This window comes from Panthera tigris, chromosome D4 (genome assembly GCF_018350195.1).
Source record: "Panthera tigris isolate Pti1 chromosome D4, P.tigris_Pti1_mat1.1, whole genome shotgun sequence".
NCBI lineage: Eukaryota > Metazoa > Chordata > Mammalia > Carnivora > Felidae > Panthera > Panthera tigris.
Genome location: NC_056672.1, coordinates 58,435,222 through 58,461,371, shown reverse-complemented (window position 1 = coordinate 58,461,371; position 26,150 = coordinate 58,435,222). Strand labels below are relative to the sequence as shown.

The following is a 26,150-nucleotide window of genomic DNA, read 5'->3' as shown; positions in this document are numbered from 1 at the left end:
TTAGTGATTGGTTCGTGAAGCAAGAATGAGATAGTAGCCTGTGGGGCCACAAGCAGTTGGATGGAAGACTCCTGGGAGAGGGGCTGGGCCTGACATGAGCAGCTAGAAGATGGACAAAGAAGAGGATGCACAGAGCAAGAAGGCCCTCAGAGGCTGGGTCATGGAAGACAGCCAGGGTGACGCTGACTGCAAGGGCCACCAGTTGCTAATCTGGATACAACCGGCAGAGTTGGGCTGCCTGGGGACTGTGTCGCTCTTAGACCAAAGGGTGCCCACTGGTCATCATGATTCAGATTTGGTGAAGCCAAGGACTACCCATGACCATTATACCACAGGATACCAGAGCAGGGAGTACTGAGAACTCATCCAGGCTGATCCCACTGCTTTGAATTCTGTAACGAGGTAACTGAGGCCCAGAGAGGTCACACGTTTATCACAGGTCAAAATGGCACATTTCCTTGTGGTAACATCTGATTAGCAATGTGTTTACAAGGGTTTGTCATGTGTAAGAGGCTGAGTTATGTTTGGTAGATATATGGGCAGGAAGGGGCATACACAGAAATGGAAAAGGACTATTCACCAGTACATACGGGACTGAACTCTTTGATATTAAAGTAGACAACTCAGAAAGAAGGAAGTGATGGTCTGTTTTTTCCACGGGAAATTATGTGTGTACCCGTCTTCTCCCTTCACTTGGGCAGCCACAGGGCATTTCCAGAGAGAACCATTCTTCATGTGAATAGGAGATAGGACACTCCTGGTCTCCCACCTGCTCTGGGTCCCTAGCACCATTCCAGTGACCACTCCCCGCGCCCCCCCAACCCCCCGCCAAAACCTCCCCAATTCCCTTCCTTTGGTGGTCCTTCCATACCTCCCCACTGCCTTCACCTCTATCCCCTTATTCTTGGAACACGTTTCCACCAAAAGGGAGACACCGAGGATAGATACCACTTCTTCACTTTGTTCCCCTGTCTGCATACCTGCTTCCAACTCCTTTTGCTCAGCCCTCTGGATGCATTTCTTCTCTCGAGTGCCATCAATTGAGTTTTCTTCAGTTCTCCAACACACTCTTCTCTTTTGGCACCTTCACGTCAACAGCCACCTGACTCCAGCCAGAATCCTGTGTCCTGTTGACCTTCCATAGCCAAGGGTTTAGAAAGAGACATACATTCTCTCCTTCCTGGCTGCTAATTCCACTCATTCCAAGGAGCCACATGCCCCCAAATCTGATAGATCCTTTTCAGTTCATAAGTTTATTTGCCCCTATTTCACAAAGAGATTGAGGTATAAGGATATATGTAAAATGAGAAATTATGAATAGTTAAAAGTCTTAGGGAAAGTGATTCAGAATGGAAAGTCAGACAGAAAAATAACAGATGAAATACTGTATCCCTCCAGTAAAAACTCAGAGTATAAAAAGCAAAGTACAATTTGGTAGAAGCAATTTTTCTTACAGTTCTTGGTATGTGTAGTGGATTGGATAGTCCCCCAAAAGATATACCCAAGTCTTTACGCTGGTACCTATGAATGCAAACTTACTTGGAGATGAAGTCTTTGCAGACATAATTAAGGGTTTGGGATAATATCATCTTGGATCTAGGGTGTGCCCTAAAGCTGACACACACATAGAGAAGGTGGAGGCAGAGACTGGAGTTATGAGTCTACAAGCCAAGGAACACCAAAGACTGTCAACTGCTACAATGATCTAAGAAGAGAGGCATGGAATGGAGTCTCCCCTAGAGCATCAAGGATCCAACCCTGCTGGAATCTTGATTTTGGATTACTGGTCTCTAGAAGCATGGGGGAATAAATCTCTGTTGTTTAAGGCCATCTGGTTTGTGGCGCTTTGTCACCATACCCCCAGGAAAATACTATGGGGTGCACCCTTGCTGTTTTGTACCTCCATGCCTGTACCAACATGGTTCCTTCTCTTTGAAGGATTCTCCCCACTTTTGTTAACCAGAACACTTTTTCCCCCCTCATGTTAACCAGAACACTTTTATTCACTGGAGGTCCTGGGCAGAAGAGATCAGCCCAGACCCCATGGACTCTTCCCAAAAAGGCCATTCCATATCCATCCCTATCCTCACCTGTATGACAAATTATTTGTTTTTTGTGTTTGTGTTTTGAATTGCTTGTCAGTCCCTGAGGCTTGGGATTTCTCTTTATCAAGTCCACCTCAAGCAAGAATACTACCAGGAACAAAAAAGTTCAACAGAAAACATTTGTTAAGTAAATAATTCAGGAGGCAATAGGAATACTGAAAAGAGGAGGATTAATGTTGTCTGTGGTGGTCATAAAAATGGAATGGGATAGTGTATGCAGAATCAACAGAATAGGTAAAGCATGACCTGTCCAGGGCCTGGTCATCCATCCAATGGGACCAGAAGGGTGAAGAGAATAGAGGAGAAAGAAAAGGGTGAAGACTACAGAAGATAAGGCTGGAAAGGCTTTGAATGTTGGGCCAGGAAGTTAGATTTGACCTGTGAGCCATGGTGCCTGATGCTGGTGCAACTACTACCTTCCCCCAGGCCTCTATTGTTGGACACTTGCCTTGTAATCAGTCTTCTTCTCAGCCTTACAGGAGCAAAGCAAGAAACAAAACAAGATGGTCTGTGGACTACTGATCCTTGGCCTTGCTCAGTTTTTTTTCAGAATATTTCCATTCAGTGAAAAAACATTAAAATATTTCCAGTACATTATAAATGAAACCAGTTTTTTTTTGACATATGTATACAGTTGTGAAACCGTCACCACAATCAAGATAATGAACATATTCACCACCCCCAAGTTTCCTTGTGCTCCTTCCCACCCTTTCCAAGCATCCCCACCCCCAGGCAACCATAGATCTGCTGTCACTATAGATTAATTAGCATTTTGCATAGTATTCCACCATGAATTTTACATTATTGGGTACTATATATTCTTGTATTCCTATAAATACTCTTGAGCTTTGTTCTTGGAATTGGTTGTATTGGAAACCATTTGATTCATTCAGGTCTTCCTCTTAAGTTAGTCAGGCAGAATCAGAGAAGACTTGAGACCAGGGCTAACTTTCCCCATCACCACGGCAAAGACTCTCCTGAGTACTGTAGTCAGTGCTGCATCAACTGTAAAGTTTTCCACTCTGACTGGTGAGAACAAAAGTGGTTCTTGGCCCTGTGTGAGCTCCAGATTTCCTTTAATCCTTTCAGTTGTTTTCCTCACCCACGTGCACTGACCAGTACTCAGTCCAAGGCTGGAGGGGGACCCTCTGCAGATCTCCGGGTTCTCTCTGTGCAGCTCTCTCCTCTCTGGTAATCCGACCTGCAGACTCAAGCCACTTGGTTTTTTCCAGACTCCCAGCTCCGTTTCCTTAATGCAGGGAGACCACCAAGCCATTCCTGGGCTTCCCTTCCTTGCTCCATCATCTGGAAACCTCTCAGTAGTCAGCTAGGGCACCCCTCTCTGGTCTGCCATCTCTCAAAGTTCACTGTCCTTCCTTGACTGATCTCCAGTGTCTTACAAACTGCTTCATACGTTTTTTTACATGGTTCCAAAAGACAGGGTGAATCTGGTCCCTGTTACTCTAACTAAACTTGGCTGGAAGTAGAAATTCCTGAAATTGCTTTTGAGCACTATGACAAATGTTGCAATAAGTTTGATCTTCTGGACTGTTATGCTTATTGAGAAAATGGGTACATATAATAAAGTTGTATTTTTCTGCATTCAAAAATAATTTAAGAAATTACTTTGGTGTTAAGATTGCTAAGTATCCTTTTGTGGGGAGGACTGTTCTGAGACTATGGTTGTAGCAGATGACATTGGAATTTTGCTCATATCCCTGTGTCTCTGTCAGTGAGCTGCCTGCTCAAAAGTAATTCTTTTTGCCTGCCTGCCAAACCCACTTTGCCTGGATGCATAGAGAACCAATGGACTGAGAAAGACTCCTGAGGGCAGCTCTTAAACAATGACTGATTTTATTATTATTACTATATGTTTATTTTTGAGAGGGAGAGACAGCGCAAGCAGGGAAGGGGCAGAGAGAGGAGGAGACACAGAAACTAAAGCAGGTTCCAGTCTCCAAGCTGTCAGCACAGAGCCTGACGTGGGGCTCGAATTCACGAACCAGGAGATCATCACCTGAGCCAAAGTCAGATGTTTGACTGACTGAGCCACCCAGGCACCCCAACGACTGATTCAAAACAAAACAAAAATCACACACACACACACACACACACACACACACACACACACACACACACACACAGACTTTAGCGCCTTGATCTGAACGGGACGTAAGGCATCTGGCTTGGATTCCTTCTCTTCTTCCCTGTCTCACTTCCCCATTCTTAACTGGAAACACCTCCTAGTAAATGAGTTTAAGAAGTGATTTATTTCACAACTGTGAGGGTGGGTATGTACAATGTGCATTGTATAAATGTACCAGCAACTTAAGTTGTTCTCTCTGGCTAGAGCCACAGTGAAACAGCTTCATCACATGAAGGGAATCCTTGCATGGCACGCATAATAGACGGTGTCTTCCAAAGGATGGTACTTCTCTGAATGTTAACCTAAAGTTAACCCCAAGTAAAACCTAAGGACCTTTGCTGGGCCTGGGTCCTGGTGATGGTTCCTACAACCTGACATTCTTAACCAATCGAATGTTCCACTAGATAATCTCCAATTCTTTCCTTCCCCACCAGCTGACTCTTAGTTCTCACCCCATGATTATTTATCTTGACAGAGCTTATATTCTCCTGGTGCCCCGCTTATATCTGTTTCCCAGTTATGCCAGTAAGTGATTCCCCTCAGTCAGCGGAGTCTTCAGTGGCCTTGTTCTTCCACAAAGTGGTCCAAAAGGTCTGTAGACCATGCCATGGAGCTAGCAGTCCTTATTTGAGATGAATGGGATATGTCCCACCAAACCCTCAAATACTGGCACAGTCTCATGAAAGTCTAGGCCTTGTAAGAGAAGGATACATCTGACTCTTGCTCTCGGATATGGCATGCAACCTGAATTCCTTCTTGTCCACAGAATTACTTTTGAGACATGAGACATTTTGGGCTGGGTAACTCTTAGTTGTGGGGAGCTGTCCTGTGCTTTGTAGGATGTGTAGCCACACCCTTGGCCTCTAGTCACAAGATGCCAGGAGTACCTTCTAAACTGTGAAAACCAAAAATGGTAATATCAGAGGATCCAGACAGCTATGAAGGAATGAATGAAAGTCTCTTTTTTTTTTTTTGTATGTTATCTTTTGTTGGCAGAAGAATTTTCACTTTTTCCCTATGAGAAGCTTCTCTCCATATCTTTTATCAACAGATTATTGATAGTTAATCTGTCTCTTTACACAAACACAGCATACATCAATCTTTTCACGGTAGCACTAACAAACAGTGTTTCATTGCTCATCAGAGAGGCATTGGGAGAAAGGAATGACAGTATCCCATTATTGTGGGAGTGGGGAGATGAACACTCTTACACACTACCAGGAATGTGTAAGTGACTGGGCAGTATATGACTTCTTGGGAATGTAATTTGGCAATATGCATTAAGATGTGCATGAAATATATGCATATTTTTTAGACCCACAAATTCTATTTTATCAAATAGAATAATTAGAGAAGATACGATGTGCATAGGATTTTTAAAAATAATTAAAATTAGAAACAACCAAAACGTTCAATAGGAAGCTGATTAAATAAATTATGGTATAGCCATATAAACGGGAAATCATGTAGCCATTAAAACTAATGATATAGGCACATATTTGATTAGAAAACCGGAATTTCACAATGTATTAAGTGAAAAAACAAACTACAGAACAATGTAAATACATATAGAAAAAAAGTATGGAAGGACAGACACTATGAATTTTAACTCTATCTTTGGGTGTAAGAATCAGATATGATTAAAAAAAAATTTTTCCCCTTAAGATTAATATGTAATCCTTGTATAACAAAAATAAAGACTGAATACTGCAAATAGCATGGTCCATGAAAGCAAGACTTGCCACTGAGAGAACAGTAGACAGTTCTCTACCTATTCTAAGAATGCCAAACAAACCAACATCTAACCCAGAAAAGGAGCCACACAGGTTGCTGTGATCCAAGCAGGGCCAGAGGCAAAAGGTGTTCAGGCTTCTCAAACTTAGCAACTAAACAGATTCTTCTTGTTTGGGACATCTGCTTTTCTTCTCAATTGTATTTATTCAGTTAAAGTATTATCTGCTCAACTGTGGAGCCTCTAATATATTTTAAGCTCCCTACTTTTGTATGGAAAGTTAGCGTGTGAGTCCCTGACTCTAACTCAACACTTGGTGTAAGAATCGGGCGCCAAGGCAACAAAGAGGAAATGGAGCAGAAGGTCCTCAGTGTTTCTGCTCTTCCCCTGCCATCCTAATGCCCACAGGTAAAGTAGCTCAGCTGCCTTTCCTATCTGCATATAAATGCATGGACCTGAAGTATAAATTATATCCTTACATGCTTATCTAATAAAAAAAAAATTGGGAAAATAGGATAATGTGCAGAAACAAGTGGGGAAAAAAAAAGAGCTTTATTTCTTCCATTCTCCGAACAATCTGCTATGTATGAAAGACCCTGAAGAACGGCATTCCCCTCTCTGCCTGGAAGAGGCCCTTGCGTCCGAAGGAATGCTAGCCACACCACACCAATAATAAGCCAGGCTTGTCCTAGGTCTTAATGAGGAATAACACCAATTATTTCAAGACTTACCACTCTATGAAGCCATTTTTCACGGCTGTCACTTTTAGCAGGGTGTTAAAAGACTCTGGCCACTTACCTGAGAGTCAAAACAATCCCAGCTGATGTTATGAAGCCACGAACCAACACACAAAGAATGCTTATGCTTCGCCGTGAGCAGGGCGGCCACAGGGAAGGCGGGGGACTAAAGACTGCAGCCACAATTTACGCTGAAGCTGTTTCAGTGCGAGGAGACTCTCCCCTCCCCGCCGGAAGGTGAAGGGAGCTGATCCTACCACATACGCAGCAGTTCGTGTACTTCACAAAGAGTAAAACACAAAGTTAAGAATCTAACATAAACTGGCCCGAGTTAACTGACTCCATCTCATTTTATTCCGGCATAGAGCTAGTGCTTGGGCAACAAGGGCATTTTGAACCCAGTTTATGGAGATTTTATAACTCTAGTGACTTGTCTAACCCAAGCACGCCCTTTGTCACCCCAAATCCTTGCCTTTTTACATAAACGACAAACTTATTTACTCTATTTCAGACATTTTATTTTTCTTATTCTAACATTAGGCTTTGATAAGTACAAAAATTCACAGGTACAAAAATTTCTGTATAGTCTTGCGGTAGTTAAAAAACCCGTGAAAACAGAATAATTTTTTAATTGGGCAGTATCTGTCTCTATACATCCAAGTTGACAGTCTTCTTGAAGTGTGGCTGTAAAAACGGTGAAAACTATTGCACTGTGATTACGTTAAACCTTTTAATGATTCTTTTTCACTTGTTTCAGGAAATCTATCTTATGACATTTACTGGATGGGTTCCTTACTTGTATTTTGCTATAGGCCAGCGTCTCTGCCTCTCCAGGGCTTCAGTGATGACACCGTCATCTTTCCGCCTCTGATGCTCTGACCATCAGAAGATTATGCCACCAGCTTCAAGAGCAAGGACAGCTGGATTTAGATTTATAGCTATTACCCCTTTCCAATGTTAAAAAAAAGTAATGCTGAAAAATATGAATTTTTCATATTAGCATTGATTTCTCTTCCTGCAAGGATTTAATTTTCATACTCCCACAGCATACGAATTGTATTTACTTTTTCAAAAAAAGTATTTTTAAAAATTTTTCTTGAAAAGATTACTTCTTATCCCTAGGATTCTGAGTAAAAATGACGTACGGGAACGGGGCAAATCAGAGTACATGTCCTTTTTTTTTTTTTCCTTCTATACCTAATAACCTGTTGGACACACAGAATGGAGGTCTCCATGGTCATTGTGCATCAGTTTCAGGTACGGCCGAGATTACAAAAAGAACAAAACAAAATTCATTTGATTTAATCATAGATCATAAACAGATTGCCACGATGTCACAGGCATGAAGACCAGACAAACACCGGAAAGCCAAATCAGAAGCTGTCTCACAGCTTGGACTTTTTTTTCCTCTGCTTAATGAGAAATAAATTATCACTGCCATCGCCCTCCAAATAGCTCTCCTTTTTCTTCTGTTTGCCCCGCTTGCCGTCTCTGGGCAGCTTGTCTTCTCTTGGCTTGTGGTAATGTGATGAGTGGTGGAAGGACTTGGGACCCTTCTGGGTCTTGAAGGTGCCAGGAGAATGGAGTTTTGGGCCCCTGGGGAAGTCCTCCTCCACTTCATGAGCCCTGTCAGCCTTCCTGTGTTTCTCACGCTCTTTGCGGCTCCTGCTCGCTTCTTTTTGGGTTTCTTTCTTTTCTTGAGGCCACCTGCTGTTTCTCCACGAGGCATGGCTCTTCCTCCTGCCATGGGGGGGCCTCTTCTCTGCTGCTTCCATGTGAGGTCTCTTGAACTGCCTTGGAAAATCCCCATTTTTCTGGAGTTCTGGAAAATATAAAAGTATTTCTGCATATTCAGCAGCCAGACAGTCCAGACACGGCTTACACTGGTCTGTAAATAACTCAGCAGACAGGGAAACTAGACAATGAAATGTGTTAATGATACAACATTCTAAAGAGCCCTTACTAAGGTAAAAATCACCCGCTAAAAATTGTATGGTTATAGTTCTGTATTTCTGATTGCTAAAAATGGAAAATATCCAGAAATCCAAAGATATTTATTCTATTCAGTACAGTTGTACTAGGTTGAATGATAGAGACGAAGACTAGTGAAAGCAATCATTTCAGCTTTGTGAAGAAAAGTCACATCTGACCAATTCAAGTCATGGCGGGGATAAAGAAACAGCCTTTGACGATGAAGTGAAACAAGATATATCAAATGTCTCATGACATTTCAATCACCCTCAGAAGATAAAGTCTGGTCACAGTACTTATAGGTGGATGCCAAACTGGACAGGAGATTATTCCTCCAGAGCAGACATCACTGGCTTGGAGAACACACACACGTGTGTATCTCAGACATTTTGGTCCCAGATCTGGTGTTACATTTTACCAGGACTTGGCACCCTTTTACTACAAGTGTCTGACAGGCATGATTCTGATGGGGTAAGTGGGAGATGAGGTTTGAGGGATGAAAACTAACATGTCAACAAAACCTTGACAGATTAAAGAAGTGGCCAATAAAAAAATAGGGATGGGGATGCCTGGGTGGCTCAGTTGGCTGAGCGACTGACTTTGACTCAGGTCATGATCTCACAGCTCGTGAGTTCCAGCCCCGTGTTGGGCATAGCCCACTTCAGATCCTCTGTCCCCACTTCCTGCACCTCACCTCCCCCCTCTCAAAAATAAATAAACATTGAAAAAAAAGGATGAAATGCAAAGTAATATAAAGTTCACAAGAAGTGAACTCTAGGATACAGAGCAAAGGTAATTCCTTATAGACTTTAGCATGAAATAAATTTTTTTTTCTTAAAAAAAATGTTTATTTTTGAGAGAGAGAGAGGGAGAGAGAGGGCAAGCAGGGGAGGGGCAGAAAGAGGAGGACAGGATGCAAAGTGGGTTCCACTGATGTGGGGCTCAAACTCATGAACTGTGAGATCATGATTTGTGCTGAAGTCAGATGCTCAACCGACTGAGCCACCCAGGTGCCTGAAAATTCTAATGGATCACAGAGAACCTCAAAGTAGCCACAGAGTTCCCAATATTACTACTAGTTAAAAGTGAAAACAAATGGTTTTCCTAGAATTATAAAAGTTATAACCACTCATTACAGAAAACCCGTGAAATACAAAAAGTATAAAAATAAAATAGGAGCCATAATCTTTTTTTTTTTTTTTAATTTTTTTTAATGTTTATTTATTTTTGAGGCAGAGAGAGACAGAGCATGAACAGGGGAGGGGCAGAGAGAGAGGGAGACACAGAATCTGAAACGGGCTCCAGGCTCTGAGCTGTCAGCACAGAGCCCGACGTGGGGCTCGAACTCACACACCGTGAGATCATGACCTGAGCTGAAGTCGGACGCTTAACCGACTGAGCCACCCAGGCGCCCCAGGAGCCATAATCTTTTAATTCAGAGGGGACACTTTGGTGCATTTCTTTTCTTTTCTTTTTTAATTTAATTGCCTAATAAATATCTTTATGTACTGTAATCTCTCTCTATATATAGTTGAGATAGAGTTTATATGAAATGTAATATGGAAAATATGCAGGAGTTGAAAATAATTCCTTTTGAAAAAGACCTTAAGTCAGAGAGAGTTGGGGGTGGGATGGAGAAAGAATACCAAAAAGGCTCTAAGAGTTACAATGTATAGGTCAACTTGAGAAGTATAGAACTATTTCATCCTGAAAGCAAGAAAGGTAACTTAGTAAACCACTGTTAAACTTAGTAAACTACAGCACAAAAGAAATAGAAAAAAGTAGGCCTAAATTATAAACTAAAAGAACGTCATGTTATCAACAGTTAAGTAAAGGAATCACAGAAGGTGGCTGTGGACCCTGGAGCTCTGCTGTAATCATAGCTGGTAAGAACAGACTTCTTTGGGGAAACTCCAGGAATCACCTAGCAGGGAAGCCTTTCTTTCCATAAAAATACTAGAGACATACAAATGGAAAAAATAATTACTTGCCAAACAGAAAACTCTCAAAAAAAAGAGCCTTTAAAACCCTGCTTCCCTGTATGGATAGAAGTATTTTCAGGACATTTTCTAAAATGGTCATGATGTGAAAAAAATGTTTAGTGTGAACAGATCATAATGCAGCGTTTCTGAAGTGGGTGCCTGATTACCGGAGATCAAGAAAGTTCTGGTTTCTATGGTAATTATTTAAAAACATTTTCTGTGCTAACCAATGACACCCAAAGCAGGCAAAGACCATGTAAAGGAAGACATTTAGGAACTACTGCAAAGGTAATCTCACAAGAATTCAACAACATACCTTTCACCTTTCGTTTTATTCTCTGTTCTCTCTCCCGAATTTCATATTTGTCATCATAGTAGTAGATGAATGGAGATGTGGGAAAGGTCTGGTTAAACATTCGTCTTTCTGTACATTCCTGCAAGTTGTTTGAAATTGTTTCAAATTATCAAATTTGAAATTAGGATGTGTCACAAGGGCACTGCTCAGGCAACCTTAACTGCAAGATCACAGACCACTGAGGTTAGAGACAGTCCCACATCACAGATACCCCACGCTGAGGCTCAGGATGTGGTCCTGCTGGGAGGCTCCGCCAAACCAACATCCAATCACACCCAACTGTGCTTACAGGTTTCTTTCAGGCTTGGATTTTCTTTCCTTACTTCTTTACCCATGAAACCTTTCTTGTCTTTTTTCAGTCTTCCCTGCCAAACCCCTCCCCCAGTCTGAGCTAACAGCAATGCGGGGCTGGGTCTCTACTGAACTTGCTCTGTTCCTCTTTTAAAGACTTTATTTGGCCTTATGTTGTATTAGACCTTTGCTTGTCTGTCTCTTCCAACAGCCTTCCACCAAGTGCTTCTCCTTTCACATTTACACCCTAAATGTGAGTGTAAATTCTTAGCTCTTTGCTCTTTTCCCTTCACCCAAATGGTTTGCAAGCTTATTTTAACCCAATACTGCTAACAAGGGCAGTGATCCTTATGGTGGGGAGCAGGATGGTGGTGGTGGGTTAGGTCTGGTTTGAAAATGCTCCTAGGTAACTCCAAAATACCCCAAAAGAATCCTCTCTTCTCTTTCCTTGCCCCGCTCAAGAGATCACTCCTCTCACTCATTTCTCTAGGTCGGCTCCCCACCTGCATGACTCTGGCTTTTGTACCTCTGCTAGTTTCCAAATCCACATCGTTGGCCTGAGCCACATCCAACAGAATAGGCTTTATTTATCATGATCTGTTGACATATATCCATTCAGCATGTCTGAGACCAACTTTTCTTTTCTTTGAAAGAGGTTTCCCTTTGGAACTTCCCCATTTCTGTCCTCTGCCATCTTGCCTAAAATGTATTTTATAAATGTCCAATTCTTCTTAGCTAGGTATTGGAGAAAATCAGAACACCTCTTAGGAAGAAAGTATGTGAAATAGCCACATAAAATTTAGCTGACTTATCCTAACATTGGCAAATATACTTGACTTGTAATTCTAAGATACCTGACTGAGCTGGCAGCCACACACTCAGTAAGAGCATGATTTGCAGATTATGAATCATTCTAAATATACATTTAAGTATTGGAAATAAAGTAATGTCAATCTGTACCTACTATTGGACTTTATCAAATCACATTTTACCTTAATTTTCTTGTTCTTGCTCCAAGAACTGAAACATTAATAATACAATTGAAATCCTCCGTGTAATGCTGTTTCCCATTCCTCATTTGTCTCCTTCCCTTTCCAGAAGTTGCCACTGTCTTAAACTTGGTTCCTGCCATTCTCATACATTTTATACTCTTACTACTACTACTAATGACTATTCTAATAAACAACAGTGTTAAATTTGAAGCATTCAGACTTCATAAAAATGGTATCATTCTATAAATATTTTGAAGTGGCTTTAGGTTATAATAGCTTCACAGAATAAATTGGGTAGTGTTCTCTTGGATGATCTGTTTCTGAATAAAGGTTTGGTAAAACCTGACAATAAAACTATCTGGATCTGATATATTTCAGGGGAGAATTCTGATTACTAACTTAATTTTTTTAGTGGTATTGGTTCATATAGGCTTGTTCTTCATTTTGGTTAATATTTTTTTCTAGAGAATTATTTATCTGTATTTTCAGACTTAATTTTGAACTTTATTAAATGCAAAGCTTATTTAAAATTTGTATTCTCCTACAATTAAAACTTACTGTATTTTAAGTTATTTACACTTTTTATTCACTATTTGTACCTTTTTTTTTCTTTGAGTAGTTTTTCCGAAGTCTTTTCTTTTGGAAAAAAATATGTTTTTAATTTTTTAAAAATGTTTTTATTTATTTTTGAGACAGAGATAGAGCATGATCAGGGGAGGGGCAGGGAGAGAGGGAGACACAGAATCCGAAGCAGGCTCCAGGCTCTGAGCTGTCAGCACAGAGCCTGATGCAGGGCTCGAACTCATGGACTGTGAGATCATGACCTGAGCTGAAGTTGGATGTTTAACAAACTGAGCTACTCGGGCACCCCTAAAAATGAAAATGTTTTTAAAGAACTAGCTTTTGGTTTTGTTGATGCTATTAATTTTGTTTTCTATTTCAATAATTTTGGTGCTTATCTTTATTATTTCCTTCTTCCAACTATCTTTAGATATACTGTGTTGTTGACTTTCAGGATCTTTTTGGAATTTTTTGAATCCTGAAGTTATAAGGCAAACCTATATGGTAGCCTAGAGAATTACATACATACATACATACATACATACATACATACATACGTACGTACGTACATATGTATTTCTTTATTTAGGCTTCATGCCAAGCATGGAGCCCAACGTGGGCCTTGAAAGCATGATCCTGAGATCAAGACCTGAGCTGGGATCAAGAGTTGGACATTTAGCTGACTGAACCATTCAGGTGCCCAAGAATTACTTTTAGAAATCACTATCCATGGTGGCTCTAAGTTTCCAGAAGAAAGGGCACCCATAAAAGATTTGGGTCTAAGATTCTGCTATAGTTTGAATGTTTGTGTCCATCCCTCCCAACCCCCAACCAGAATTCATCCCCAAGATGATGGTAGGAGGAGGTGGAGTCTTTGGGTAGTGATTTGGCCATAAGAATGGAGCTCTGATGAATGGGATTAATGTTCTTATAAAAGAGACCCTCACAGAGCTCCCTAGCCTCTTCTACCGTGTAAGGACATAGCATGGAAGTGCCATCTATTAAAAACAGCCCCTCAGGGTGCCTGGGTGGATCAGTCAGTTGGTTAAGCATCTGACTTCAGCTCAGGTCATGATCTCATGGTCCATGACTTCGAGCCCTGCATCAGGCTCTGTGCTGACAGCTTGGAGCCTGGAGCCTGTTTCAGATTCTGTGTCTCCCTCTTTTTCTTTCTCTGCCCCTCCACTGCTTGCACTCTCTCTCTCAAAAATAAATAAACATTAAAAAAGAAGAAGAAGAAGAAGAAGAAGAAGAAGAAGAAGCAGCAGCAGCAGCAGCAGCAGCAGCAGCCGCCGCCCCTCATCAGACATCAATTCTACTGGCACCATGACTTTGGGCTTCCCAGCCTCTAGAACCTAAGAAATAAATTTCTACTGTTTATAAACCACATAGTCTATGGTAGCTTGTTTACAGCAGCCTAAATGGACAAAGAGAGATTCTAACCATAAAATATTAAGAGCAAATTGCAATTACAAAGAGGTACTAAAGATCTTGATACACTCCCAGCACCCACTCATACTTTCACACGCTCTTGGAGTAGTCTTTCTGTAGAGTGACTACTGTTTTCTATGGTAGTTTGTAGTTTGCCTGATATGAAGCTGCTTAGGACTGTCCCTGCCTCTCCAACTACACGATGAGTGAGGTTAGGGAAGGGCGGTGCCACATTCACCTCAGAATACCTTTTATACGAAGAGGCTGTTCAGTAACATCTATAGAGCTGTATTTCTGCAAATGAAGGGGAGGGGTCCTCAGACATCTTTAATCATCTGCACAGTCTTCTATTTGGATCCTGTACAGTCTAGACTGGCGTGGCTATACAGAGCCATACAATACGATAAATATTTTCCAAAGCTAAATGTAAATTATGTTTTGATTATCCACATCGCTGGTCCCCTCCATTAGCACACACAATTGATAGTTGGCTATATAATTTATCTACTATTCTGGATTAGCCACACCACTGATCTTCTTCATTAGTGTGGATGATCTAGAATTCTTCATCTATGGCAGCGATGAGGCTGCCAAATTTGCTTTATTGTAAATTAAAAACTATCTAAATCTAGATTTCTGGGATAAATTCCAAATGTTTTTAATATATTTCCTATCTACATTAACAGGACTGACTAGTAAGCAATATGTGCCCAACTATAATTGTTTTTCTTTAATTGAACAAACATAAATGGAAAATTACACCCTTTTGTTTTAAAGAGGTCAGCAAGCATAAATTGTACATCTGTGTGATCTGCGTGGCAGTGGAATACTCATGGGAATAGGTTTCCTAAACAGTGTTGGCAACATCTGGATTTTGGCCACGAGGTGGAACGCACAAAGCAGGAAAAGATCTAGAGCTGGTAATTTTGTAAGAAAAAGTATTCTTTAACAAAGTTTTTAATGTGCATTCTATGAAAATGGGAGTATGGGTCTCTCCATCCATGTCACCATACTATGGATTTGTTCACATTGGAAACAGCATCCAAGTGTCAGTATTGAGAAATCTCCCCGTACAACTTCTTTGCTTTGGAGATAAAGAAACTGAAGACCGGAGTGCGTTGTTCAAGTCACATGGTGAAGTCAGTAGCAGAGCAAAAGCCAGACCTGAGGATCAGAACTTCATCCTAGCTTTCATGTTGTAATTCTTCATTCCATGGTCCTGCTGCCCCAACGTGGAAGAAAAGTTTCACCTGTTGGTGAACTGTGTTGTGTCTCTCCCTTTGCTGCGGAGGTCCAGCCCCAAGGTCTGCGTGAGGTGCCACGGTCAGAATTCAAGGTCGGACTCCCATGAGTCACAAAGCGCAGCACTACCCCTCCCCTTCCCACTGCTCACAGCCCTCCCATTTTGAGGACTCTCTACCCCCGAATGCTTTCTACCTCCTGTCATCAGATCGCATTTGATTTTAGTTTATTTTGGTTTCTAAGCTGTTAGAAGCCTACCAGGAGACTAGGAATGTATTTCTCCATACAGATTTTCTACTTTTTGTGCCACTGCCCTTCTTCCTCTGCCTCAGGATTCCCAGAATGCAGGAGAGCTTGCAGTCTATTCCTATCACATCCTGTCTCTGGGATGCGCTGCTGCTGTTTCTTACTTAATGAGACAACTGGCTAGGAGACTCCCTCCCATCTCACATCAACAAATTCCTTCTGCTTTGACACTCTTGCACCTAAAACACACACAGTTTGGCCCTTTTAGCTGGGGCTGGGAATATGCAGCTTGGATAGGGAATCTGGACGTCTGTGGGGCAGACAGGCTAGTCAATGATACAGTATCTCTGTCTTTCCACTAGTGTCAGAGTTTTTATGTGAGTGATGAAGATTTAAGTGAACACAGTATCAGGGAAAGCTGGAGATAGTGGAGAACTACATAGAAAATCTCCAATCATGATTTTGGCTGTGTCAAAGTAATAGCAAACATAAGAACTCATGAGAAGTGTAACCATTTTGGTGACTACTTTTATTCCTCTGATTGACTGTATGAGGTTTTTATTTGTTTTAGCCTAACTTGTTCATGTATATTTAAAACAATTAGAAGAACGTGCTCTGACAGATCTCTCTGGCAGGGATGGGAAAGCAAATCAGTTGAAAATACATTAAGTCTTACTTTAGGATGTTAGTTTATTAAAAAGGTAAGCATTCAGAATTACATTTTTTTTTTTAGTTCATCTTTCAGCAACCACTCCCAGAACAACAGAATGTGTTATGCCCAAATGCTACTCAAACTTACGTGTCCATAATGGCCTTCTTGCCCACAGTTGTAGCAATACACTAAGGCTGATTGTCCAGAAGGGGTCTTCGGCTTTTTGGGTGGTCCAGGTTTGGTCTGCAACATGAATATTTGTGAGCGTTTATTAAATGTTAGAAGAAAATTAAAACCTGATTCTTTCCCAAAGAGCTCTTTTTAGGTAAGAGATCCTTTAGAAATACTGCCTCCTAGAGTTTAGGACCTCACATCCAGATGATTCTCTGTGTTAAAGTGCACAACATGACAATTCTTTTCCACTTCATGTCAATATATGCTTTCCTCTTCTTCGCTCCTCATTCCATTAGGCGTTGTGCCCAGTACTGTGTTAGGTATTAGGTATCTCAGAGAGAGAAGCACAACAGGCTAGTAGAACATGAAAGACATCTAAACAGATGATGACAGAAGATGTAAGCAAAGTGAGAAACATGTACAAGGTTTTAATGGAGTGGCAAAGGGGACCCATCATTGGGATGGGGTGGAAGGAGTCAGGGAATGCTTACAAAACTTACATTTACTTTTAAAGAATTAGGTGTAAGTCAAATGGAAAATCCTAGGAAGAGGGGCTAGCATGAACAATGCATGAAGCTAAGAAAGCATACATGCTGACAAAGTATAACATGCATAGCCAGGTAGACTGAAAAATGAGGCTGGAGAAAGCAAGGCAAAAGAAGGGAGGGCCTTAAAGTCATCTTAAAGAACTTGGGGTTTATCTGGGCTTTTCCATTTTAAGTGTTGTTTTAAATATGGGAGCAGAGTAGTTAGAATTTTATTTTGGAAAAACCATTTTGGCTTGTAGTTGTAGAGGGCGTGAATATGAACAGAAGGTTAGATGCAGTGAAAAAGGTGGCTGTTAGGAAATCAATGAGGTGATGAGGGTCTACACTACAAGAGTAACAAGGATAGGAAAAAGGGAATCGATTTGGCCAATACATGAGGGGATAAAACTGGTATCACTGAACATTGACAAGATATGAGGAATAAAGGAAAGGAGAAATTACGATGCTTTTCAGGTTTCTAAGTTGGGTGCCAACAACCGCTTCAGAAACAGTAGGAAATTAGAGGGAAAGATGATGAAGTCTAACTTGGATGCTGTGTATTTAGGTGATGTCCATTAGGCAGTTGTCTCTGTAAGATTAAAGCTGAGGGAACAAGTGTGAGCTGAAGATTAGCTCTGAATGAAATCTACCGTATAATAGTGGAGGCTAAAATGACCCGAGTGGACAGCATCGCCATACCCAATATGAACAGTGGTGAGCTCAAGATGGAACCCTGGGCATAACATTTAAGGGGCAGACAGAGGAACCTGGGAAAGGGACAGAGAAGGAAAGGCTGAAGGATGCAGAATCACAGGAGAATATAGTCATACACCTTAGAGAGTAGTTTCAAGAAGGGTGAACTGATCTGCAATGGAGAATACAGCAGAGGCTTAGTGAGATTAGAACTGAGAAGCATCTGTTAGATTTGGCAATTGTTCATGGATAACCTTAGTATGAGAATTTTGGAATTGGTAGAAAGGTAATAAAGAGCAGAAGGCAACAGGCTGAAGAGTGAAGAGATGAATACAAAGGTGATAAAACCATAAAGAATGAGAAAATTATTCCCCACAGAAGCCAGGATAGTAGTTACTTCCAGTGGGGAGAAAATGCACAGAAGGTTTTGGGGTAGCTGCAATTTTCTATTTCTTGAACACAGTGGTGTTATATAACTTAAGTGTGTGTGATGTAACTATGCATTTTCCAATATGTATGTTACATTGGACAGTAAGAAATATTTAAAAAAATTGAACAGAAGCAGAAAAAAAGGGGATGGCAGGTATGTATTATTTTGAGAAGCATGAATAACAAGGGGCAGAATAAGGTCGAGCAACATCTAGGAAGGGGATTTGGTAGAGTTTGCTATTAGAATGAGAAAGAGATCTGAACATGTGAGGAAGCTCATAGAGAGGGAGGTGGTGAAAACAGGAGAGAAGGGAGAAGACAGAGCTAAACCCCTGAGGTGGCAGGGGCTTTAAACAGAAGGAGAAAAACCTAATAGCCCTCCCACTCCTTTTTTTTTTTTTTTTTTTTTTGTAGATTGGAAGAAAGAGGTGAGAATGGGAATGAAATTGGATAAGTTTATTTCTTGTTTATTTATTTTTTAAAGTGAGCTCTATGCCCAATGTGGGGCTCGAACTCATGAACCTGAGATCAAGAGCAGCACACTCCCGCAACTGAGCCAGCCAGGCGCCCTGCTTATGTTCTTTATTGGGATGCTATAACAAACAGTGCTGGTGTGCCAACTAATTTCATTATTACTGTTTAATGTGGCAAACAGGTGGCTTGTGAAGGTTTTATGTTATTGACATGGGAAAATAATCTATAGGCTATAAAAATCTTCTTCAACTTTACTTTTAGTTTGTTTCCTAAAATGGAAAACTGGAGGATAACAGTAGCCTAAAAGATCTTTTCTATTGAAAATGACTACAAACGCTACACAAAATAGAATTTACAATTTCAGCTATTGTCAACTGGGATATGATAACTAACAAAGGTCTTATATTCTCCAATAAAAGAATGTGGTTCATGAATTAAGACAAGCTAAAAGTCGTCAAGCATAGTTTTGACAGGTATGCATACAAGCATGTACCACTCACTCACTCACTCACTGCAGTGGCTCATAAATTTGTTCAGGTATAGAGCACCAGGAAGACATGAAATTATTAAGCAGAAATTATTTTTCCATCTTTGTGTTACTTGATGTGACACAAAATTGCAACCATGAGTATATATGTGGTTTAAGAGAAAGAAATCAAAGCAAGAGATGTGTCATGGATGTGAAGGCAGAACACATAATGTTTTGAGGAAGAAGTTGTCAAAAGCTACTGGTGGGTTAAATAAGATAAAGACTATGAAATCCACTGGATTAGCAATCAGGAAGTTGCTGGAGACTAGAAACCATTGTGAGCAGTTTATTTGAGGGGTAGAGATACAAGCCAGACTGTAACGGGTTTATTGTAAGTAGAACTGAAGAACAAAACACTGACGACTTTTTCAAGATACCAGGTTGTGTATAAGAGAAGGGAAGGGGACAAGTAGAGCAGAACAAGTTCAAGGACACCTCCATCAGTGATGTTTACCAGAGTGCTGGGCACATGGCATAAGCATATACAAGCATTCTTTCATTAATTTATTCAAAAAATAATTGAGTGCCTAATATATGCCAGATATCTTAGAATAGATTAGGTAACTGAGAAGTCAGACAAAAATCCCTGCTCACATCTCCCACGTTGGAAGACAGATAAACCAACAAAACACACACACACACACACACACACACACACACACACACACACACAATCGGGTAGTAATAAATGGCACGCAGGCAATTAAAATAGAGTTAAAGGAATGAAAGTCATTGGTGGTGACTTAAATTGCATTTTAGAGAAACTCTCACTGGGATGGTCATTTCTTGTGATAAAAATACCCCCAAGTATGCAATGACTGGGGAACAGCATTCTAGGCCTCAGGCATGGGGACAGGGAATGCAAATCTTGGAGATGCGGGTAAATTTGCCATATTTGACTATCAGAGAAATATCTGTAAATTTGGAAGTGTAGTAGGTGAAGGAAGAGTGGGAGAAGAGGAGGTTCTAAAGATGGAGAGGGACTAGATCGCTTAGGGCTTATCATTCAGAATGGAGAGCACTGGATTTGAGTGGCATGAGAATCCACTCTAAGGCTAATGGTAGGTGCTCAAAAACTAGTCGGTGACTGTAGGCAGAGACTATCACTGATGATAAACAGAATTATCCACCCGCCAAATAATAAACATTCTCTGAAAGACTTATGTTTATAATTTTTCAATGTTTTTTTGTGCAAATATATGGTAATTTACTGCTGAGGCAAGATTTCTAGATTCACTGAAGAAAGGAAAATATGCTCACTATGTTTATTCCGCTGGAATAAGAAATTCCATTGGCTCAAATCCTATGAAAAAGGACAAGATGAATCAGGCAGTAATGATTGGGGAAGGAGGGCACAGAAAGAACCAGAACAAGATGGATATCCAGACACTAGAACTTTGGTATGGATGCAAATAGGGATTTCCTCACAGGAGAACCACTGGTGTCCCCATGGCACTGCTGGCTTTTCCTCAGGAATACAGAACACAGGAAAGCCACACTACTGTGCAAGTCTCCAGTGGTTCATTCCCATCGCATCCTCTCAGAGTAAAGGCCACTTTTACTTACTCCTGCCACAGTGCTCCTGATACTCCTTTTCCCATTTCACCTTCTCGTGTACTAAATTGGTTATCATGTCTATTATCTGCCTCCCCATTGCTGGAATGTAAGGTGCACAGGGTAAGAGATCTTTTAGTCCACTCTGTATCCTTATGGCAAGAATCTAGACTAAGTGTTGGTGAACTATGGCCGACAGGACGAATCCAGCTCATTGCCTGTTTTTGTATAGCCCATAGGCAAGAATGCTTTTACATTCAAATGGCTAAAAAAAAAAAGGATATTTTGCAACACATGAAAATTTTATGAAATTCAAAATTCAGTGTCTGAAAATAAAGTTTTATTGGAACACAGCCAGGCACATCTGTTTACAGGTTATCTAAGGCTGCTACTCTTTTCTTCAATTCCCTACATCACCCAGTGCTTATCAGACATTTCTCCAAAGAAGATATCCAGATGGTCAACAGACACATGAAAAAGATGCTCAACATCACTCATCATCAAGGAAATGCAAATAAAATCTACAAAGAGATAATACCTCACACCTGTCAAAATGGCTATAATCAAAAACATAAGAAGCAACAAGTGTTGGCGAGGATGTAGTGAGAAAGGACTCCTCTTGCACTGCTGGTGGGAATGCAAACTGGTGCAGCCATAGTGGAAAAACCGTATGCAGGTTCTTCAGAAAGGTAAAAATGGAACTACCCTATGATCCGGTTATCTATGGCTACTTTTCATGCTACAAGAGCAGAGTTATGACAGAGACCATATTGCCTGCCAAGCTGAACTATTTACTACTTGGCTTTTCATAGAAGAAGTTTGCCAATGCCTAAACTAGAACACAGAAAGTGCTCAAAAATAGGTGGTGAATAAGTAGATCTTAAAGACTCCAAAATTTTATAGAGTGGACATGAGTTATACAGCCAATAAATGTGTTTAAAGTAAATTCAAACACTGAAAATCTCTGCAATATTTGGATGCAGAGCAAAAGTTTTATGGAATTTCTTTGCATTATTTTATTGCCTAAGTTAGAGGAAATTACAGGTAGTCCTAATGTTGTTCCATCGGCCTGTGTCACTCTGCCCAGATAAACATGGTGCACTCCTTCACCTCCTTCAAGTCTTGGCTCAAAGGTCGTATTAGTAATGCTTTCTTGATCACGTTTTTTAAGTCTGTCAGCTCCCTCCAACTGGTGTTCCCTACCCTACTTCACTGCTGTAAAGAAAAAAAACAAAAACAAAACTCCATGTCACTTATCACATCTCCCATAATATATTTTGCTAGTTTGTTTTGTCTATCCCTCCACTTGCATTCCCAGACAAGAAGGATGTAAGGTCTGTGAGGGCAGGGATTTCTGTCTGTTTTTTGTTCACTGCTATACCCCAGATCCAGGGACAGGGACAGGCATATAGTAAGAGTTCTGTAAATATTAATAGATGAATAATGAGGTAATGCACAGGTAAAGCACATGACCCATAGTAAGCATCCAATGCATTTTAGTTATTGTTAATAATTTGGATGCTTTGGAAAACGATATCAATTGTCTTATGTCATTAAAGGACAATTTATTTTTTAATGTTTATTTATTTATTTTGAAAGAGAGTACCTACGAGCGGAGGAGGGGCAGAGACAGAGAGGGAGAGAGAGAATCCCAAGCAGGCTCTGTGTTCATGGCACAGTGAGTGAAGACCTGGAGACGGGGCTTGATCTCACAAACCCTGAGATCACGACTTGAGCTGAAATCGAGTTGGATGCTCAACCGACTGAGCCACCCAGGCGCCCCTAACAGACAATTTTTTAAATTATGCTTTGATATATTAAAAAGTCTGCATGAATTAATACAGCTTCCTAAGCATCTCCCCTACTTCGAATTGAGAGTGTGGTACATACTCTGGCAGAATCAGGAAAGAATTAGTAATATAAAGAGAATAGGAATTCAGTTTTATAGTACCAGAGATAGAGAGATCCTTCTTAATCAAGACTTTGAAAGCATGTTTCATGTTGACACTTTATTTTTTTTTTGACACTTACTTTATTTTGAAAGCATGTTTCATGTTGACACTTACTTTATTTTGAAAGTAATTTCATTCAAAGAACCTTAAATTTAGCCCCACTGTTCATTTATGCCCCTGGATGAAGTGCAAACATTTGGATGTTCATTCATCTGAATAATGTCACTAGTTAAAAACTTCCATTATTACTAATAAAAATAGCAACAGTATTTATATTGTGCTATGAAATTCTAAACTGTTTCACAATAATTAATTAGTAAATGACATGACAAACACTATCTACATACTCTCATTTTAATAAACTATCATGTACTAGGACTTAATAGGAATGCAATCAGCCTAGATCTTACCTAATTAGAGAACATTTCTGTATTAGAATATAGTACTGAAAACTCAATAATGATTTCCAGTGGACAAGTTCTCATACTGTGATCTAACAAAAATCTTACAGCTATTTAAAGTGTTAGAAATATGAATTTGTGACTACTTCTGCCTTGGAGCATGTCTTTATTTTTAATTAACAGTAAAGGTCCAATTTAACACAGAATATGTCAACTGATTAGCTCTAAGTTCAGGGTTCTGTCATACAGTCTATATTGTGGATGAAAAGTTAAATGTAAGGGAATGAATGTAGTCTTTTAGAACTTTTTTAAAGTTAAACATTTATCTAGAGACTTTGACCCAATGGGTTACCAAGTGAACTATTTATGAAAGCAGCTCTTTTTTTTCTTTTTTTTTTTTTGTTACAGACATTTAAATAATCTATATTTGTAGGGTGATATCTTGGAGATTACTTTACTATCAATATATAGAAGTAATAACCTGGTAGATAGCATTACCTATGAAAGGTCCATCCCATCTGCTATTCTTGCTGAAAGCTTTTCATGCACCAGTAAACTCAGTAAATATCAGAAGATAAAGCATAAGCCTACCACGCCACGGATTTACTCCTAATGTCTCCTCAAAGTGCAGCCCGATGCAACGATTACAAATGATTTTCTTCTAATGTCATTTTACATAACCCTTTTTTCTGCATGAGTAGTTAGTGCGGAATGAATGAATGAATGCCATTAAAACAGTTAATCATTATCTGGGACACTGGCCTTACTCCCTTCACAACTAGGAATCTCCATGACAAAGGCCAAGAGATCAAAACGCCAGAGCTGCCTCAGTGTCCTATTTCCAACAGTAATTTTTTATGCAAATGAACCTGCTGGGCATCTCCCTCTGTGACCTTGAGCTGCCCTTATCTAAACTGACTTTGATCCAATGAGGGTTTGCATCTAGTTGAAGCTCATTACTATATAGGATATGCAATCAATTTCACTAATTAAAGGGAATTTTCTACTCTTGTGAATGCAAAATGGACTTATTTTTATAATTACACATATGCTTAAAGACTATATGTTTTTATTAATCCAATTTGTTACATGAACATATATTAAAAAGCAAATACATTAAGTACTTGGGGTAAATGTATTCATGACCAAATGTAACGTTTAATACTGAGCTTAGCTCCAGTCTTTCTGGACAAGTCACATTTGTTCATAGACCTCTTAAATCGATATGCTTTTCATGCTTGAGAACGACCCAATTCTTTGAAAATATTTCCAAATCAAATTATTCTTTCTAATAGCACAAGCCTTCCCCCGCCACCCCAATATTCATGTATTAAAAAAAAAATCCAACCCAAGTATTAAATAGTATTTCCCAAGAAAATGTTACCCCAAATGTTAGGTCATCATGGTCAAAGTCCATTGGTTGAAGTGACCAATGGCATGAATTTAACAGCTGAGCAGAAAAGTTTCAACTTAAAATATGTATTTTTTCCTCTTTAAAGATATTATATTTATTGCTTACTCTAGAGATCAGATATAGTTTAAGTATTTTATTTAGTTTTATAAAGAGTATGCAGGGAAAAGAGAATGAATGCCCTCCCTTTCCTTTAGTATTGTTTACAATATAAATTCCAGTGAAATGTAACTGGTAGGTATTTAAGATTTTAAAATCAAATCTGGGGCCTAAAGGAATGCAAGTAAGAAATGTAAAGGTTAGGCAAATAGTTGTGTAGTGAACTGAACTAAAGCTGAGTCTGTGGCAAGGCAAAAATGATGATCCCAAGATCCAAGATATGACCAAAGATACAAAGGTCCTGTCCTCCCTTGTCAGTGTTTTTCTGGGGCCAGTCCTCACACCTGCAGATGAGGACATTAGGTCTGTTCCAACCACGGTTTGGGACAAAGTCTTCCATTTGTAGACCATTCTGGCAAACAGTCACGGTATTACTTTTGACGAATACTGGGAGGAATTTTCTCCCCAAACTAAAGGTTTTGAAATTATTTTAAAACAAAGCCTCCTTCATAAAGTTTTTTAAGCTTTTTTTTTTCCCCCAGGGAAAAAAAAATTCAATTGTATTCCAGAGGACATTGCTACTAATTTCCCCTACATCCTAAAAATGCCATTAAAAGTACCATATATAATGATACACCTATATCTTTTATGTGTTAAAAAAAAAACTATGTCATGTACCCAACAGACTCCCAATCCATTGGGTAATTCCTTAATTAGGCAGATTTTTGAAACATGTATTATGTACACAACAGACCGGAACGTCTCCTTTGGAGCATTTTCTAGTCTATCGGGTGATTACATCATTAAGCCACACATGCTACGTAGAAAAAAATCCTTATGAAAATTCATGAAAAAATGTACAGCACATCATTAGCATGCAGCAGACGTGTATGCTTTTGATATTTTCTCTGTTAAAAAAAAACTACATGAAATAATTAGTCCAGGTCATGAAAACATGAGAAAGGTACCAGACACTGGTGAAAATGAAAATTGCAAAAAATTGCATCTCTCATGGTTTAGCTGAGAGTAATTTGCTTTATTGGAAAATGGATTCTAAAACAGTGTTCATTTGAACTACAGAATGAAAAGTGTTGCTTTATTGATTTGATATTTTCTATACACATCTAACTTCCTCCTTACACCTCTTTCAGATACTAAGTTTTACAAACCAATGGGTCGAAGGGTGCAAATGACCAGTGGTAAGACCATTGATTATTCAAGGGCCTTTCAGTACTGTGTGTTTGTATACATGTATCTTCATTTTATGTAACCAAGAGTGTAAGGGATTGCCTGAGTGTATCTTTTTCACTAAGTTGAGACTATACTAAAGGAATACAAAGAGAGGTAAATTGTTGGTAACTCTCAATACTGAAAAGACGGTATATATTCACAACATTAAGCATTAGGCAAAAGTCTAAAAGGCGATATATATGAAGACTAAAATAAATGAAGCACAGGTTTCAT

At 39.8% G+C, this 26,150-nt stretch overlaps 1 protein-coding gene across 6 annotated transcripts in view; it reads right to left on the bottom strand.

The window, feature by feature from the left end:
- Window positions 1-8,007: 8,007 nt before the first annotated feature.
- The window catches only part of ZCCHC7 (zinc finger CCHC-type containing 7), a 254,671-nt gene continuing 236,528 nt past the window's right edge, over window positions 8,008-26,150 (bottom strand). For all 6 annotated transcript variants that reach the window (XM_042963889.1, XM_042963888.1, XM_015540721.2 and 3 more), the window contains exons 7-9: window positions 16,591-16,686; window positions 10,990-11,107; window positions 8,008-8,542 (exon numbers count right to left, since the gene is read on the bottom strand). In XM_042963889.1, coding sequence (XP_042819823.1) covers window positions 8,106-8,542; window positions 10,990-11,107; window positions 16,591-16,686 — 651 coding nt within the window. In that variant the 3' untranslated portion in view covers window positions 8,008-8,105. The remainder of the gene's footprint in view (window positions 8,543-10,989; window positions 11,108-16,590; window positions 16,687-26,150) is intronic.